At 35.6% G+C, this 18,789-nt stretch overlaps 2 protein-coding genes across 13 annotated transcripts in view; one reads left to right on the top strand and one right to left on the bottom strand.

The window, feature by feature from the left end:
* The window catches only part of Mbs (Myosin binding subunit), a 55,426-nt gene extending 45,376 nt beyond the window's left edge, over positions 1–10,050 (top strand). For 10 of the 11 annotated variants that reach the window (XM_076135233.1, XM_076135230.1, XM_076135232.1 and 7 more), the window contains 4 exons: positions 2,299–2,454; positions 3,869–3,952; positions 4,175–4,273; positions 6,975–10,050. In XM_076135233.1, the coding sequence (XP_075991348.1) occupies positions 2,299–2,454; positions 3,869–3,952; positions 4,175–4,273 (339 nt within the window). In that variant the 3' untranslated portion in view covers positions 6,975–10,050. The remainder of the gene's footprint in view (positions 1–2,298; positions 2,455–3,868; positions 3,953–4,174; positions 4,274–6,974) is intronic. The other variant, XM_076135223.1, reaches the window with a different exon arrangement.
* Positions 10,051–14,597: 4,547 nt separating this feature from the next.
* The window catches only part of fw (CUB and Sushi multiple domains furrowed), a 112,271-nt gene continuing 108,079 nt past the window's right edge, over positions 14,598–18,789 (bottom strand). For both annotated transcript variants that reach the window (XM_076134589.1, XM_076134590.1), the window contains exons 14-18: positions 18,502–18,738; positions 18,012–18,191; positions 17,189–17,374; positions 16,626–16,914; positions 14,598–16,401 (exon numbers count right to left, since the gene is read on the bottom strand). In XM_076134589.1, the coding sequence (XP_075990704.1) occupies positions 16,125–16,401; positions 16,626–16,914; positions 17,189–17,374; positions 18,012–18,191; positions 18,502–18,738 (1,169 nt within the window). In that variant the 3' untranslated portion in view covers positions 14,598–16,124. The remainder of the gene's footprint in view (positions 16,402–16,625; positions 16,915–17,188; positions 17,375–18,011; positions 18,192–18,501; positions 18,739–18,789) is intronic.

Here is an 18,789-nt window from a genome sequence, read left to right as displayed (position 1 = left end):
GGATATGGGGGCGTGTATTTAGGTGCTACCTTAGGTTCATTAAATTTAATGACGCCTGTGTTGAAAAAGTTGGACAAAAGGTTGTTAGCGAGCAAAAAAGACTTTAAACCTAAGCCTGTGCCGCTAGCTAAAGTGCCAGATCCGGTGGAGACACCAGTGGAAGTGCCAGTGGAAGCGCCGGCTGCGGCGGAGGTTCCTCCTGTGCGGCCTGAGCGCAAATCTCGTGCAAATAAGACTGGCAATTTGGACAAAGAGCGATCTCGCTCATTGAGCTCTCTAGAAACAGCGGGTACTTTTGGCTCGCGATCTCTTAGCCTCAACTCCCTCGCGTCCGATGGATACTGTGTACGTAGCTACTTTTCCTTTCACAAAATGTTTCCAAATAACATTGACAGACTCTAGTTTTAAATGAAATCCCTATGAATACCGTCATGTGAATATACGCATAAAGATCTCGCTAGCAACATGCATTTAAATAGTTCAGGCCTGTTTTTGATGTTTGTTTACATAGCTTCTGGTTTGTTGAGATCTGATCATCGTGCATAGCGAGAATTTCGCAAATTGTGTGTATTTCTAACGCCATGGGAAAATTTTCTTGCCACGGTAGTCACGTCCTAATTTATAAAAGAAACCTATAATGTGGCGATATAAGGGGCTCAATTAATACGGATGCATTTGAGTTCCATGTGTTTGTTGTTTGAAAATAAATAATTGTCAACGCATTGGAGGCCAGTGGATCTAAAATGTATAAAATCCTTCGCTGCCTGTCCTTGGGTTATGACGCAAATTAAACTTGTTTGCGTTGGTCTTAAGTATCACCATGTCACTAACACTACATAAACTAAGAAAGTCTTGACAATTTAATCCCATCATTTTACCTATATAAGATATTAGACGAGAGCAACAAAATTCCAATGTTTATGTTATGAAACTAATAAAGAAATTGATAAAATAATACGTTTGTGACGTTCATGTGAGACTTCCTCTATATGTTAGTGTAGTTTATTAGTTATATTTTACCGACATACAACGACGTCTTATGTTCGATTTCTAATGGAATAAGATATACGTCAATCGGTTGATCCATTCCTGTGCCAAAACATAGTTTATTATTTACTTCAGATAGATTTAGATGGCATAGCAATCAGTATTTTAATGGTTTTATTACCCGATTTATAATTCGGTCAAACATAATTTGGTTACAGTATTAAATTACGCGAATTCGTTGCGTCGAATATATGAACATTACGGGTCAAAGAAACATCTCATTGCGCCGATTTTTTTTGTTTTTAATACCCCATTTTCTGTCCCACTGCAGGGCAAGGGTCTCCTCCCAAACGAGAGGAAGGGGCTAGGCCTTGAGTCCACAACGCTGGGCGAGTGCGGGTTGGGGACTAAAATAAGAAAAGAAAAATGTTTTATTTATTTTGCACTTAGAGTTTAAAATTACTCGACTGTTTACTGTGTTGTGGAAAGTGTCAGTTCACATTCATGTGAGATCAAGAACAATCGGGGTTTTTTCAAACTTCGTATTAGTTCATCGTTTCTTTTTATAGCCGGCCCGTTTCTGATCTCTATTTGTTAGCGATAAAACAGCGCTTAAGTTATTTTTGTTTAAGGTTAAATCGATGTGGTTTGGTGTATCGGGTTAGCCATAGAAAATATTTCGTAGGTGGTAAAATAAGTTGTCTGAAACTAATACTTTTGATAATCGTTAAGTTAGAAAAAAAATGATAGATAGTTCTCTGATATTATTTAATTTCGAATTTTAATTTAATTAGGTGTTGTCAAAATAAATAAATTATAATATTACTGTCAGTTTACATTGAAACAAATAAGGTTAACAACGAGAGTTGTAACTTGTACTCTCATTCAGCATTCAGCCTTATTGTTTGCGTGCTTCTGGACACATCTCTATGTATATGTATGATCGCTGTACGGTGCAGTTATCGTCCTAACCACCACCATTATCATAATTTTCAACCTTCATTCATTCATTGTTATAGAGCAGGTCCTCACATAGTCACCACAGTTTTTGCTGTCAACACTGCGCTGATATTTTACTCAATCAATTTAGCTCATATATCATTTTTCTAACTTATTATAAAAGACATTGAGATGTTGGAATTTGTGCTGTATGAAATGCTTAGGTTATCGGTCAATTTATTTTTACTTACTCTACAGGTAATCGAAGTGGTTCAATTGGCAAAAGCTTTTACCTATCTCCTTAAACGACACGTTTCTCGATGGAGCATGGTGCACTAATTTTATTAATTGGTATGTTTCGTATGATTCCAGTCTGGCAGCGAACGCACAGAAGAGTCAGACGACAAGGACTACAAGGCGCTGTACGAGGCGTCCACGAGCGAGGTGCGCCGCCTGCGGGCCCTGCTGCAGACCTCGGAGCAACAGCTGCGTGAAGCCCGCGCCACCATCACCAGGCTCACTCAAGTGGTACGCACTTTAAACACTACGTGTGTCAAAACCACGACTTGAAACAATACGCTGCCTAAGCAGAACAATAGCAAAATTAGATCAATTTATTAAAATTATATTTTTTTTAAGTCATTCCTGTGATTCCTGTTTTTTTTTGTCTAATAGTGCTGTTGTAAAGCTTTAGTTGCGCTACCAACGGAAAACTCAAGTCACGTTGACATTTTTTTATTTTGCGATTGCGATTTTACTTCAAGTATAGCGAAGTGTGCATGTCTGTTATTGCTTATTTTCCAATTATTTGTTAGTTATTGCCTTTGTTTTAATATTATCAGAAAAATATGTAAATCACAACTGCATATATGGACATCGTAATGAATGAGCACGACCGCTCAAATTATATATGAACAAAAAGAACATGTTTGCATTTGCTCAAAATTAAGTAACGCTTTATTTTTACTGCAGTTGTCTGGTTGTAATTTACATATGGTAATATTTTGCTTTGCGAACATTGCATCTTTGCCTTGACGAACGATAAACACAATATAATTTGTTTTTGTTTGTATATTCTTGTAATGTTTGTTGATGTTACTTCCATTTATATTTTGACTTTTGTACAAATTATTGGACGGACACGGTACTCGCGACAGCTGTTGTGCAATTATTTACATAGACATTCATAAAGTAGTACGCTTTTTCGTGAATTTCTTCAAACTCTGTACATCAATGAAGTCTAGACATCCGTGATGTATATATCTTTTATCCAAAAATTAAAATGTTCACTTTCGTCCGATTGAGTCCCGTCATTCATTCTAGTTCATGCTATTGATTGAATAATAGAGGATAAATCGCACTCGGAATTTGTAGATCAATCAATCACGGGTCCGTTTGCAAGATGCAGTTGCGCAACGGTCCGAAGATAAACATCTTGGATAGCTTGCTAGATTATAATAAATACACGAGTAGGTACTACGTATTCAGCGAACTCGTTCTAGTAAGAATCCATTGCATATAGACTACAAAATGTATTTGTTTTTAAAATTGTCACACCGTAAATTTGTAAATATTTCCGCGTAGTTCTGTCGTGAGCGATTCACCTTAGCCGTGACTACGCCTAATGTTCAACATAATTAGCTCGACTATTTTAGTAAGTTGACTAATTCCCGCCTACGGCGCAACACTAATTATGTGCATACAGCTGTCAGATTGACGTCGTCCAACCCTAACCTTTATATTTATTTGTGCAATATGTTTTAGCTGCTAAAGTTGTGTACGCGAATTTTGTTTTGAACATGATGTGGCGCCGACAATGACTCACTTGAATGTTTTTATTTTCTTTGTTTTAAAACATAAATTGCTTTTATTATTTAAAAGCTTACACCAATATTCCATCATCTGAGTAGTGGTTTATAGAACCAATTTTCTTTGATTACAGAATCAAAACCCGCTGTCGGAGATTGAGAAACGAGAAAAGCGGGCCATGGAGCGCAAGTTATCTGAAATGGAGGAGGAATTAAAGGTATTTAGAGGTTTTATTATATCATATGTGCTAAAATTCTAGTGACGGACACATACACAACACATTATATATATTTGCAAACAGTTAGTTGATCTTAAAATTTAGAATAACCGTTAGCTTACAAGTTTGAATCTAAACCGAGATGGCGGACATCAAGATGGCTGTGACCGCTGCTAAATAAAAAGTTATAATGAAATTGACATGTTGGTGTTCGTTTTGTAGCAATTGCAAAAGCTAAAAGCCGAGAACGAAAGGCTGAGGGCTGAGAATCGTGCCCTTACGCGGGTCGTGAGCAAATTGACCAACTCTGCCGCCAAATAGGTAAATGTGTATATTAATTGAGCGTGAAGCTCAGTGGCGACACGGTGCGGCGTGCGCTGGTACTAAACCGATCGACGCTCTCGCTTACACGTTCGATATTATTATAATTATTATTGCACACTTTTTGCCAGGCTCCCTTACACGTCTTCTTTATACAGCAAATTATGGACAATGCATGTTGCATTTTATTGATTTGTCGCGGTTTTCACAGCTCGTGCTTTTTTATGACTCGTTTACAATGTAAACAGTTTTGTACTATTTACAAAGATTTGAATATTCGTTCGCTTTTTAACTTTGTACTGTTGAGTGATCGTTCATAATTATTTTCATTTCATCAGATCTTCTTGGTAAGCATTCATAGCGTAATCAAGGATTCAAAACGTGTTATAACTTTTACATTAGCTATTTTAGTTGATAAAGCATTTACGTTAATGACTTTAAGTAAATTCTAAATAATGTATTATGCAGCTCTTAGGATTTCAAAGAGTTTTGACTGTCAAGCGATTTATAAAGCTATTAAATTGATTTATTCGCCACTTAATGATTTTGTTTGGTAATATGTCACCATAATAATTTAAGTAGACTGAAGGTAATGATAAAATATATAATCCTTGACCTTAAACTACAATCATCATAATTTCATTCAAAACGTGTAAGCGAGACTGCACGGTCGGCGAGCGCGGGCGCCGGCGTCGTACATGTCGCAAGCCCCGCCCACAATTAACAGTGTGTTATGGCGAGCATGCTTTGGTACATGTCTAACTTGCGTGAGGGACTAGTGTGGCGCGTCCATTGCGTGCAACAAACGCTTGCGTTACGTACGAAGTAATACGTGCCCGTCAACTTATAATGTAATAAAAAAAAAGTAAAATTACCACAATGATTTTTACGTCGGTTTCTTGCAATTCAAGACACGGATTTATAAGAAATATTTTGTTATGATTAGCTGTCAAACTCCTCATAGAATAATCAGAAGATTAATATTCGTATAGTCGTTGTTATCCTATTCAATTTAGTTCAGCTAACAGTCTTTCTAGAGGGTGCGTCAGATTACCAGGCATGTTATAGCCTTCGTACTTTTTGCAAGCTTGATGCGTATACGTCACGTCTATGTGGCACAGTTTTTGGGAATACCTATGCTTATGACGCTACACGTCAGTCGAATTCTAGCTATCCTAGATATACGGATTTCTCTGGCGAAATTGTAGTTTCTAATAGTATAGATGTTTCTGTAAAATTGTACACTTCGCGTTCGTGACGTATACATTGTACGCACGTGCACGCGCCCCTATTCATTGTGTTTTATCTGAATACCGATAGTGTGGAAACCTAAAGGACTTAACCCGTGATAGTGCGATTATAATTGCTTCTCTTAAAAAATATTGAATAATTAAATAGACGTTATATTTATAGGCCGAAACATTTTAAACAAAATTTGTCAGTGTGATGTACTATAAGCTATGTTAGCAATAGGAATAATGGTTCCGAACCAGATATAGGTAAAGAAAGTGGTAAATTCTGTAAATAAATGGCGGTATGAATAAAACACAATGTTGCAAATGGCTACCGTGTGTTGCATGACTTGTACCTGTACTACAGAGAACCAACACCTCATCGTATTGTGATCATACAACATCATGAATAATCTGCAAACCATACAATTTGAACAGAAACGAACCACTTCAGTACAAAATACACTACAAAAATAGTTATTAGTTGTTGGTCATAGTTGTGGAGGAAACGTACCAGGGTGACATAAAACGTAGGAACACATCCATCAATTTAGTTACTAAAAAGCTTTACTCTTTAAGTTTGGAATTATCCTAACAAACACAGCGTTGCGCACTTGTAAATATGTTATATAGCTTTTAGTATTTATTGTTGTGTTCAATAACTTGAAGCCCCGCAGTTAGATTAAGAAATAACAGGTTACATTTATTAGCATGATTGATCAGCCGACAACATAATTTGGAAAAGAAAATTAAGAAAATCAGCGTTCATGTTATTTCTGTTGTAACTCACAATATTGCCATTTAGTACAGAGTTAATTGACTTCAAAGGAAAACTTGTGTTTTGTGTCGCATATTTTGTAAGTCGAATTATTGTCATATAGATCTACAGCTCTTAGTTTTGAATGGTATTTGTATTTCGCGGACAAAGTTGTTGTGATTAAAAGTATATAATAATAAAATGTGGGGCTTCATGTGTATTATCGTCGATATTCAATTACAGTCATGTTTTAATATACTCCAAAGGAACCCAGTGACTAAGTTAGAATAATAGGTTTTGTGACATTATTTTTAAACAATTACTTGAATGGTCCATGTTTTTATTTGGTTTTGTCTTACCTTATTCCTTGATCCCCTCGTAAGCATTAAAAATACTCATAAAATATGTAGCCGTTATTCAGTTAATAGAGTTTTTCTCATATCCCTTTGTTTTATTTGGTTCATGTTATTGTAGAATTTGAGTTGATTTGACATCGATTGTGTCCCCCATGTCCTATTATGTTATTGTAACTTATTAATTAAAGCAGTGACGTTCTTGTTTTCATATGACTTGAAGAGGGATGTTCTATAAGTTTGGTTTCAAACAACATAGAAATACCAACTTCACGTAAAAAAACATTACTCGTCATGATGTCACTGCAATCAACACTAACTGGTTATGAATATTAATATACGTTTTCTATGATTTCCAGTACCAGCAAACGCTTCAAGCCGAAAATCAGCGGTTGAAAGATGAGAACGGAGCCCTTATCCGGGTGATCAGCAAACTGTCCAAGTGAGCGGCCCCAAGCGTTTCCTACAATAGTTTTTACGACAAGTATTGACGCACCGTCAAGCTCTTTACTCTGTTATTGCAAAGGTTTTATTCACATACATTTGAGAGCAAAGATATCGAGCCGAAACTATGTTGCAGCAAATAAGAAATTTATTTTATATTCGAAATTTTATTGTTGGGTATACTTTCCCAACTATGATAGTATTATAATATTAATTTGTAGTATATTATTAGATTGTACTAAAACGACTTAGTATTCTGTTGTTTAAATTGATGAGCAATGTTGGTAACAGAACATCTAATTACTGCATGCACAGATTTGACGACAACACACAGACACAAGTAACAATTTTCGTTGTTTTATTTGGACATTAGTGTACTGTACATGGTATGACTTTGATGTACCATATTACTTGTATTATGAATTAGTATTGTATTTTCAATTTATGATAACGATGATCGGCGACAGATGCTCGATTCTTTTGCTCTCAAGTGTATTTCGTGTTATTTATTAAACGTTGATAGGCGACACTTTGACTAAAATAGGTATGCCAAAAGTATATTCCCATTTGTTCGGGGAAATGTTTAATACGTCCCAAATTATTAAAATGTGTATAGTAGATCCGCCAAACATTTACATCTCTATTTAAAATGGTATTGCATTATTAATATGAATTTTATATTACTTTGTTTTTAAACGAAACAGCCAGTACGATTTATTGATCTTATCGCCATTTTAATGTTATGTGTTTTTTATTTAGTCAAAGGAAATTTTAACCGTAAGCCAAGTATTAATAACGGATTATCGAGCTATGAAGCACATACAGATGACGATGACTGCAGTACAAAATCTGTATATTATGTTATATATTTATAGCAGTCTTTAGTTTTATTGCATGTACCATACCTGCATGGTATTTGACCGGACACGTTTAGGTTCCTATTCTTTAAACATTTATAATATACTTGAGCTCTAAAGTTGAATAGAAAACGAGATGCGTTATGTATAAATACGTGAAATTTTATCTAAATAGGATAGGAACCTAAATTAAGGTTTACTGTAAAAAAAGTTAAGCTCGTCCCGAGATTTGTCGTATACTTATTGCTTTTTACAGTTGACCGAAATATTTTATTATTTGCTGATTTTTTTATTTTATATTTAATGTATCAAACGATACCAAACCTTATAATGAGATATTGTTGTTATATTTGGACACATTCATACAGACAATTTTAAACAAATTTCAGACATTTCAGACAATTGACTACCATTATCGATTTTTGACAATCAAGTAGCTATCAAAAACAGATCTTGACCTAAATTATTGACATTTAATATTAATAAATTCAAGTAACTCATTAATGCAACACTTTACGTTTGTGTACCATTTTTATAAGTTTTTGGTATATTTATATCAATTTATTTAACGCTGAGTTATCAAAAGTAAAATGAATCGGTAGTATGGTTATCACTGCTACCATTACTCTTACAACTCACTACGGTATTGGTATCGTTTAATTCCTAACGATATGTAAAATTCTAATACATTGACAGTGAAATATTTTTTACGCATGTTTTACAAATATTTATTTATACCAAATTGTTATGAAAGATTGCATCAGAATCATATAATTATTGTATAGTTATTAAAAATGTTCATGGTATAAATGATAAAGATGCTTGCTTAGTCATCAGCCTGTATTTGCACACTACCGAGCACAGTTGCAGATAAGTCCGTTCGCAAACGTCATTTGTTGCGTTGCTATTGAAATACTGCGTTACGCGTTAATATCACATCTCTTCAGGTATATAACTTGTCGATATCTTTTGACATATTCCTAAATAAGTGTAAAGTAGACTAGTTTTATTATGTTTTTTTTTGTAGCGGGCTTGATTCACCCGACATATATGTTATATATAGCTATATATGTCGTTTAGATATTGCACACTATCTCCATATTATTGATGTATTACCTCACAAATTTTGAATTCAATCGCAATATCTCTGCGGCATATGTATCTCGAATTACTAATATATTAATGTATAGTTTTCTTCTAGGCAATAGTCTATAACCGATTGGATTGTGATATATCGATTTTGTACGACAATCATATAATCTTTTTTGTATTAGCGAAATAGACTGTTGATTACCTTTAAAAGATGAATTTATCGGGGCCATGAAGTAAATATTTATATGTTATGCCTCTATTAAAGTAAGGCCTAACTCCCGTGAAAGAATAAGTCTTGTCGTATGGAATATGGACAAATGACAACTCGTCGTCACACTCATGCGACAGAAGCTTGAAGTATTCTCAATAAAAGGAGGCCTTAACTGTAACGTTACGAGTGCAGGCCGTGGGCTCGAGCACGCGGCGGTGTGACGTTGGCCTATAACTGTTGTCAGGTGCCTTTATATTGTCGAGTCCATGGTCTCTGTAGGGCACCAAAATGCTAGTCTAAATTAGCGGTGAAATAATCTCCGCGTGCGATGCGTCCACTCGGACTCGTTACTGCGAACTAAACAGGTTTGTTTGCATAAATCTTTGCCATGTTCCCAGCACTTGTTTGTAATGATGTAGTACTGTTAACAGTTATTGATAATATTATTTGAGGCTTTCACATGTATAGAGCGGCGCTCGGCGGCGGGCGCTCACCTCGCCGCGCGGCGCGCTCTTTATAAATACGTAACTAGGTTTGAAAGACCTCTCCATGTTTATGTAGCTGTTTATCTCAGTTTTACCGAGCTGTAATAAAAATTAACGTTAATTATTATTAAAAGGACATTTATCTAAGCTTGTTAAAAGTAATTTGTGAGGATTGATTAAACTGACATTTTATAATTTTGTTGAAGTTGTAAAATGATATTCATAAACTATATTCTGTGTAAAATTTGTATACCATCATTTTCTTTAACTTAGTGATCCTGAAATTTTTTGTTCATTAAAGTTTTATTTATTTGAAGAGGAAGTTAAAATAAACAGTTCTTCATTATTTTATTTTGTTTTGTTTTTTATCCTTTTTTTCTTCAGCAATCATTCAGTTTCTGCATTGCGATTTTTTTTATTGTTTTGACCTAACGAAGGAATGCTAGTCGCATAATGGTGACAAACCGTTAATAGTGGCGGCGTCCCCTCGTTGGTATTTATTGTCATTATGTTTGATAACATTTAGTTTTGGTTGCATATTTTCACTGGCATTCATAATCGTGTTTAAATATGTAGAAGTTCGCGTTACCTATTCTGATACAACGTTTAACTGCTACATTCGACTGTTGTGTGTGCCTTTGTCCCTGAGGTCAGTCATTCCAATAACGGGCTTCCAGGCCTAATGCTTCTCATGCGAAATGCGTTTCTAAAAACCGCGGCTTTTTGACGTAATTAGAAATAATTGGAGTATTTTGGCCTTAGCGTCGGGCTGTGTGCCCGATATAGCTAGATAGTGAGAAAATATAACTGCATATTGTATGTATAAATTAAATTTTTAATATTCTGCATTGCTATTACTAAAATTTATTATGTGAAATATGTACGTAATGAGTGTACCTACCTACACCAAGTTAAGTGGGGCTGCTTATTCACTTGTAAACATTTGTCGCGATCTGTGCAGAAAAGAGAATAAACAAAGCGCTGTATAGAGTACCTGACAAGAATCATGTAGAGTTATAAGAGAGACTTATGCTGGCTTTTTATTTATGTACAAACCACTTGTTGACATGGTACAGTATTAAAAACTTTAAGCACATGTATCAGAAACACTGACGGAAATAAAACAAACATTGAATCACAACTATTTAATATTTAGTTAGTCAATATCTGTGGTATTTTTAATTAGCCATGGAAGACGGTCGAATGTTTGATGATAGATAAAATTCTATGTCACAGATATATTTATGATTAATGAGTTCTATGTGATGTAGTTGTGCTTATTACTTTATTGCCTAGTGGCAGATAGATTAAGCCTTATAGGTAAGTGCTTCAAAACAAATGTTTACACTTGAATAACTTAAAAACCTTAAAAACCACAGATTTATCGACAATGTGTCCCATTTACGTAGACGTAATATTGATCAATTTTACTATTGATGAGGACGTAATTGCCTTAAAGTACCAGTTATAGAATGTACTGAAGTATCACCGAGGTTCGCCCGAGTGATCGCCCGATGTAGGCTGACTTATATGACAATATTCGAAACTGCCGTCCTCGCAGTTTTCTTACTAAAAGTGATTATAAGAAAAAATGCACTCACTTAACTAGAGAGTACTAATACCGTAGTGCCATAATTTTGACGCTAAACAGTACCGAAATGCTTGTTTAGAAAGGAATTACCACCAGTTGATAAGATTTCTTACATATTGGCATGTAACTTCTATTTTACATAGAAGTATACGTTTTTTATCGCACAACTGTGTTGCTAATATGAAAGTATTGTTGTATGAAAGTCATAACACAGTATTAATGCACTGTGTCATTCTGTCTCAGCGAGTATCATCTAACTCGACAACTGCGCACAAGACCTCATCACTGCCCATAAAGCGACACTGCCCGACACATCCACACGGATCTATAATATGCGGGTGATACCAATGTTTAGTATAATTCCTAGTATAATATTAGTACATAATTATATTATTTGTATTAGATGTAATGCATATCAATATAATATAACTGGTTTTGCCTACAATGCGGACTCTGAGTTTCTCTCCTCTAACTCCCAAAGATTCTCTTTCCCTCCATTAATATGCCAAACGTGTAGATAATTTAGTATAAACGTCAAGATTACTATATTTTTATTATGTCCCCAACCCGGGACTCTTGGCCAGCACTGTGGACTCAAGGCCTAACGCCTCCCTCATTCCGAGAGGAGACCCTTGCCCAGCTGCAACAGCTTCACATTTATTAAAAGCATCATACACCATAATTACTACGTAGGATAATATTTTTTGTATGTAGGCATCTAGTTCTCAATCTAATAAGAAAAATATGTAGGCCAATAATCGTAGCTATGATTACAAATTTATTCATTATTATTGTTTTCGCTTCAACGTTTGGTATGATTTCAAAAGTTCCTCCTGTTAGTATTCCTAGGTAAAACTCTATTTTTCGACTTCGTATACCAATGTTTCCCAACTTCCTAAAACATTTTCTGAGTCCGCATTTTCAGTGTTTCAGGATATTTAATAAAATGAAAAATACAAAAATAATAGACGTTTTTTTCTGTGTGTTAGCAACTCAAGGATTTTGTACTGATATCAAGACACTTGTGATACATTTCAAGTACGTAATGTAACTGCAAATGTTCGTAAATCGTATGATTATTGTAACACTATTGATATCATTACAAGATTGTTATGCATTCGTGAAATACTTCATAAACATTAATAAATATTTCGATGTTAATTATGTGTAATTAAACCAATCGAATAATTGTTGAATGTCAAATTTTGTAATGATATAACTTAACAATATTAAGACCTGGTTTCATCACTCCTAAATATCTCAATCAGATAGCATATCAGGAGGAATTTTGACAGTTATTTTCACGAATGTGCTGTTACTTTGATTAGCAAGTAGGTAATCTGATACTTTTTCTTTTTTACACAATTTCCGCACTTAGAATTTTTCCTGTGTCGTGGATTTTAACAAACATACAAACACGATTTTAACAAACCCGAAACAACTTCGTGAATCGCAAAAATGTTTGCCCCGCGTGGGATCGAATACCAATCCGATATACAATGACAGCAAGTGTTTGAAAAAACGTGTCAAAATTTCTAATGATAAGCTTCCCGGTACTTATCCAGAAGTAGTGAAACCAGGTCTTAATTTTAAATGTTGGTTAAGCAATGAAAGTGGAATATAAAGTGCTGTGATCCCATCTCGAGTGATACTGATACGAGAAAAGTTCGTGTTACGTATCGAGTATAAATTATAAGACAAGAGTGTTTTACTAACTTCTAGTAGGTGTCTGTATCTATGTGTAAGTACTGTTATAATTTTAAAACATTTTCTGTCAACAAAAAGTATCTGTCGCCGCTGTCGAAATCTTCGCTGATGTACGAAATCATCTCATTGCAACATTTTCAACGAAATATCAAATAATTATCGCCGTATTTTCAATGTTTCTAAAATGTTTTAGTCTATTAAGATTTCGTATCTATGTGTTGATGTTGAAATTATGTTTATTGTTAATTTGTAAGCTTGGTCGTTGTGAGGAAGGTACAAGTAACAGAACCATCCCTGGTGTGAATTGATCAATTGAATTAACCGAATGGTCTTCAAGCGCACGTAGTCTCAAGCTTGCTTCACACATATTCGGGTCATTTTCGATTCGCTTGTATTTATCGAGCAACAAAACCGACTCGAAGCAGTTACTGCACTTGTTCGGCTTGTGGCGATCGGGTAGGCCTTTGGGTGCGATCGTCATAATTCGGTTTAAACATTCGGGCGCGGCGATGTCGAGCGGCATTTTTCCCGAATTTTTTTTTCATAGGTTTGCCTCCCGGCCGATTAATATTAAACCGAATATGTAAGTGTAAGTGTAGTAGGCATTACGCAAGGTAAAACGCAATATTAATGTCCAATCTCAGTTTATCCTCTAGGTCTTAAAGTGCCTTTTTGTCATATTTAGTGGTTAACACAACAAAATAAGGGGTCATTTAATTAACAACCGAATTCAATTGCAATGGTAACATTTGTCGGGGCATTTTCTGATCTAGGGTTAATATAGCTGGTGAATTGGACATACATATTGAAAAACAAATTATGAAATTAATCAGATATCGCATTGTTATTCTAAACAGCAACAAAACCTTCGCTGGGCAATGCAATGGGATATAAAATTCGGTAAAAATTGAACTTTCTCGCTACGACCAGTAGATGTGTTATAAATTAAGTTATCTCTTACTCTGAACAAAATGGACGTCTATTACTAATAATTCAAATAATCTGTCTATATTTCTCAAATATTATATTTATTGTTTAAATAAGTATGTATATTGTATAATATTTTCAAATTACGGTGACACATTCACCGTGAGCTACTAAAATATCTATATATGTAAATAAACATAACTAATATACTATAATTATATTTATTTATGAACATATAACTACTATGTTACGAAGCTATCGTTGTCTTCTTGATGTCTTGTCAATTTTATATACAAATAAATTGAGTTTGTAAAAACCAAAAATGTTTTTTTATTTGAATACATCTACCTACATACTTTGACCACATAATACTTGTTTACGTAACACGTACAAGATTTGTATCTTAATTTATCGCCATCAAACAGATCTTCAGGATACTGAACACTGAACAAAGATTTGAAGTATTGTACGTTTTGTAGAAAAAACGCACAAAAGTATTGATTACTATTTATTTTATCGTGGTTCTATGTTGCTCTAAACTTACTACTATGAGTTCGAAAGACATTAACTGAAGTCAAAGGTTCTACAAATGAATAAGAATATTGGTCTTGAACTTTATCCACAAGTCACACGCACAGAAATCAAGAAAAAAATAAAACATCAGAAGATCACATTCAGAACATTTATTTAACGAATCCATCTAAATCGTAATTATTGTACATATAAAATATAACAAAAAAATAATTATTATGTCAATCTGATGAACACTTATCATAATTAATCACATTATTAGGTTAAAATCTCGTTGATGTATACTTAAAATAAGAACTTCATGTGTGAACCATGACATGAGAGAAGGGAAGCTGTAAGTCTAACTGGCAGTGCGTACACGCGTTAGGATAGAGATCAACGTTGTTCGAATAGTGTAAAGGTTACACACATATTTCTGTTCGGCAATATGAATTAAACAGCAAAATCGACTCGAAGTAAGTAGGACACTTTCGGCTTGTGCCCATCGGGTTCATCTACTCATATTCGGTTTTGCCGTCCGGCTAGGCAGATCAATGCCGCAAAGAATATGTGTGTAGTAAGCCTAAGTATATGTTAAACCTTCCAGTTTTTAAAAGTCTGCCATGGCCCAGTCACAAAGTTCGTGAAATAAAACGTACTCAGTTTATAACATTAGTTTTAAAGAGGCATCAAAGAAAAAGTAAAAAGGTAAGTCTACGTAAGTAAAAAAAACAATAACTTATACATTAAGTTTCTACCACAATAATACCTAAACCTATCTAATAATCAATTAGGTCCACTTTTGTAGAATGAAATAGAAAATTATTTACAATATAAGACGTAAAAATATACTTTACAGGCAGCTGTGATAATAGTTAAACGCTAACTTAAATAATATGTACAAAACAGTAAATAAGCAAACACAAGCGGGTTGGGTGAGACATTAGTGATAACTACTCAGTTACTATAAACCACCGTGATTATTAAATAACACAATTTTAGTCACTCTGATTAAGATACTAATATTTCAAAAGGAACAATGGGGAAATAGTCTATTCCTTAATTTAATGCGTTTACAAAGCAATTAGCAGAATTATTTTGGCATCAAACCTAATCGTTCGTTATACAACAATAAATACAATTTTATAACTAAATACATAGTTGTCTAAACTTATCCGAAATACTTTATGTTCTAATTATAGACACAAAAGTACCCTACCATTTAAGATTACAATTCCATAACCTGACATTCGAATAATGAAAAGCACTTAGTATGTAATGAACCCTGTCCATATTGGTAATTGTTATTTCACCAGGTCTGTTAATTCAATTCGTAAAACATAGACTAGATCAATATTTCTGATAACAGGTCAAAACCATATTAGTTTAAATAACGGCAAGTATTTTTGGTTAGAGTTTAAAAAAATAATAACGAAGTTACAAAGAATTGCAATCTTAAACATTCCATACAAATCCAACACATTTACATCTTTGGTACAATACCTAGTAAGGGTTGGTGACCGTTCACTCTCAACTAACCCTAAAACTATCGTATCGTTTGAACACTCGAGTCAATGGTAACCAGGGGGGAATTTACAGGTAACATTTACACTGAGGAACACCAATTAAGCGTCGGATTTGGTTACCTAGAAAGTCTTTCGAGCCACTTGTGAGGAGCTGAGCGGTCAACGGACGGCGACTCCGTTGATGGTGACTACGGCGCTCGGTCCCGTGGGTTCGGGTTCATAGGCCGAGTCAGTGTCGCTCCTGCGTCCGTACGCGACATTGTCGGCGATCCTCTCGCTGTAGGGCGAGTCGTACACGTTGTCGGTGACGTGGTCGTAGATGTGGCGCCCGTTAGAGTCGTGCAACATCGCATAGCTCATCACGGCCGCATTCTGGTCTTCCTTCCGTTCTGCACCCTCGATGTTCTCTGTGTTCTTCACTGGTGTGGCTTTTCGGCTGTAACGCAGAAATAAATTGATTTGAATAACATATACAGAGATATTTATAAATCGACCGTATGCGATTGCCAGTACAATTGATGAAAATGCTTCATTTACTGTCGCCTAAAATGCATCTCATGATGTTTGTTCTTAAGTCCATGCAAAACATAATACGTGCTCGTTAAAAGCAAGTGTAAGACAAGAGTCGATACCACTAGAACTTAACTAGATAATACTTACAGCCTCAAATAAATAACTCCAAGCAGCATGAGTAAAAACAGCACCACGCCGCAGCCGACGCCGACGCTCAGCGGCAAGGTTCCATTCTCAGCTGCCTCATTGCTGATGATCTCACAGCTCGGCTCTTCTCCCGACCACCGGCCGTCGTCCATGCACTTGCGAAGGAAAGGCCCCACGCGCTGAAACTGCGGCAAGCAGTGGTACTCGATCGAACTGCCGAACAATGTGGAGCTGTTCGATATGATGATGCGGCCGTTCTCGATAGTGCCGGGTGACTTGCAGTCAATCGCTGTGGATAAGAAAGATAAATTAGAAATATTATAGGTAGAAGTCATTTTTTTTAATACCTTGTTACACTAATGCTTAGCTTGTGTTTTACACCTGATCTAAGAGTAAGGCTTAACAAAGGCTCAATTTCTTGAAATAGCTTCTGTATTTCAGCGTCATCGTTTATAAATCATTACCAATCATATATGTGAACTTTCTGACTAAAACCTCCTCGATAATATTCAACGTAAACTAAAAAAAATAACATAAGTCATTTAGTTTGTACTTGTACTCACGTATACAAACGGGCGGGGCTCCGCTCCACTGTCCCCTCGGCATGCAGGTCCTGGTCTGGTTTCCTTGCAGACTGTACCCTCGCTCGCAGCGGTAGTGCGCCGCGCCGCCAATACTGAGCGTCGAGGTGGCCACTAATAGACCTGTGCTACCCTTAATCTGGATCGACGGGTCTGGGCATGTGATCTCTGCGAAAAAGAAAGAAAAGATAAGGATAAGTATTAAATATGTAGACTTTGTAAGTAACAATTTTCTATCTGCTAGGTAAAAGTAAAACTAACAGAAATATACACATCAGCCTAAGTATAAGTTTTAAATTTATATATTTTCAGTGGATACATAATTAATGTTGTTAAACAAATTAGTATGGAACTAATTTTATGTTCTACTTACGATGGTAATAAGACATTCTAAACTAGGTAATAGCAATATACTTTGTCTGCGCCAAACGAGACTAGATGGCGTTAGCATACTTTTCGCCGCGGTAACTGGCAATAAGTTTGCGAAATGTTACGTCCAACAAGTTTGTTTTACGAGATTCTATCAAACTTTCTTTACTGTATTCTAAACGCGGAATCATTATTTAACTAAATTTAATAAATTAACACAATCAAGATTTCCGAAGATCAAAATATAAAAACTAAAAAAAATATTTTCACGTTTTGTGCTTATGGGGATAGGCAGGATCTAATGTAAATACAATACGATATTTTACACTTTTCAAGACCGAATGACATTTACGGTATTTTTATTTGACTGAAGATTTATCGACCGGTCGTTATGTAGAATAACAATTCATAGAAATGTTAGTAAATATTGTATTACCTATACAAACGGGAGCCTCAGAGCTCCAGGTGCCGTTGTCCTGACACAGCCTGCGGGAGACACCGTCCAGCTGCCAGTGTTCCTCGCATTCGTACAGCACCGCCGCGCCGTAGTACGTCGCGTTCGTGGCCAGGGTCACCTTACCGTTCTGAACCAGGCCAGGAGTTCCGCAATCCACGTCTGATGAAGAATTTATGTGTTAGGAAAAAATGTTGTGTTCTTGCAATCCTAACGCCAACTGTTTTAATATAGGTACTGTTAAGTTAACTTAATTACCTATAATTATTACTAGAGAAGACAAAACTGTGTTGTAGGCTACTAAATTGATTTTTTCTATAACTTTACTATTAATCTCTCTGATAAATTCTATTCTACCAAAAAGAAAATATTAAAATTCTTGCAAATTCCGCAAACAGCAAACAGATCCCACATATGTACATCAAGAGATTACAATTCTGTTTTCTGACTAGTAAAATAGTCATATTCTTACATTGACATCTCGGCGTGACTCCGCTCCACTGTCCATTATCCTCGCAGGTGGAGAGACTCTCGCCGACCACCTTGTATCCTCGCTCGCAGCGGTACTTGACCAGCGCGCCGATACGGTAGCTGTTGCCGACGCTCGTGGACACCGACGTTCTGATCAGCGTGCGACCGTGATTACGATCATTACCAGTCACTGACACGATACTGTTCTCAGGCACTATGGGGTCAGCGCAACGGATTTCTGAAAAAGAAATATCCTTTGTAATATTGAACTCAGTAAATGACAAGAACG

This window comes from Anticarsia gemmatalis, chromosome Z (assembly GCF_050436995.1).
Source record: "Anticarsia gemmatalis isolate Benzon Research Colony breed Stoneville strain chromosome Z, ilAntGemm2 primary, whole genome shotgun sequence".
NCBI classification, from domain to species: domain Eukaryota; kingdom Metazoa; phylum Arthropoda; class Insecta; order Lepidoptera; family Erebidae; genus Anticarsia; species Anticarsia gemmatalis.
This window is presented reverse-complemented; position numbering and strand designations above follow the sequence as displayed.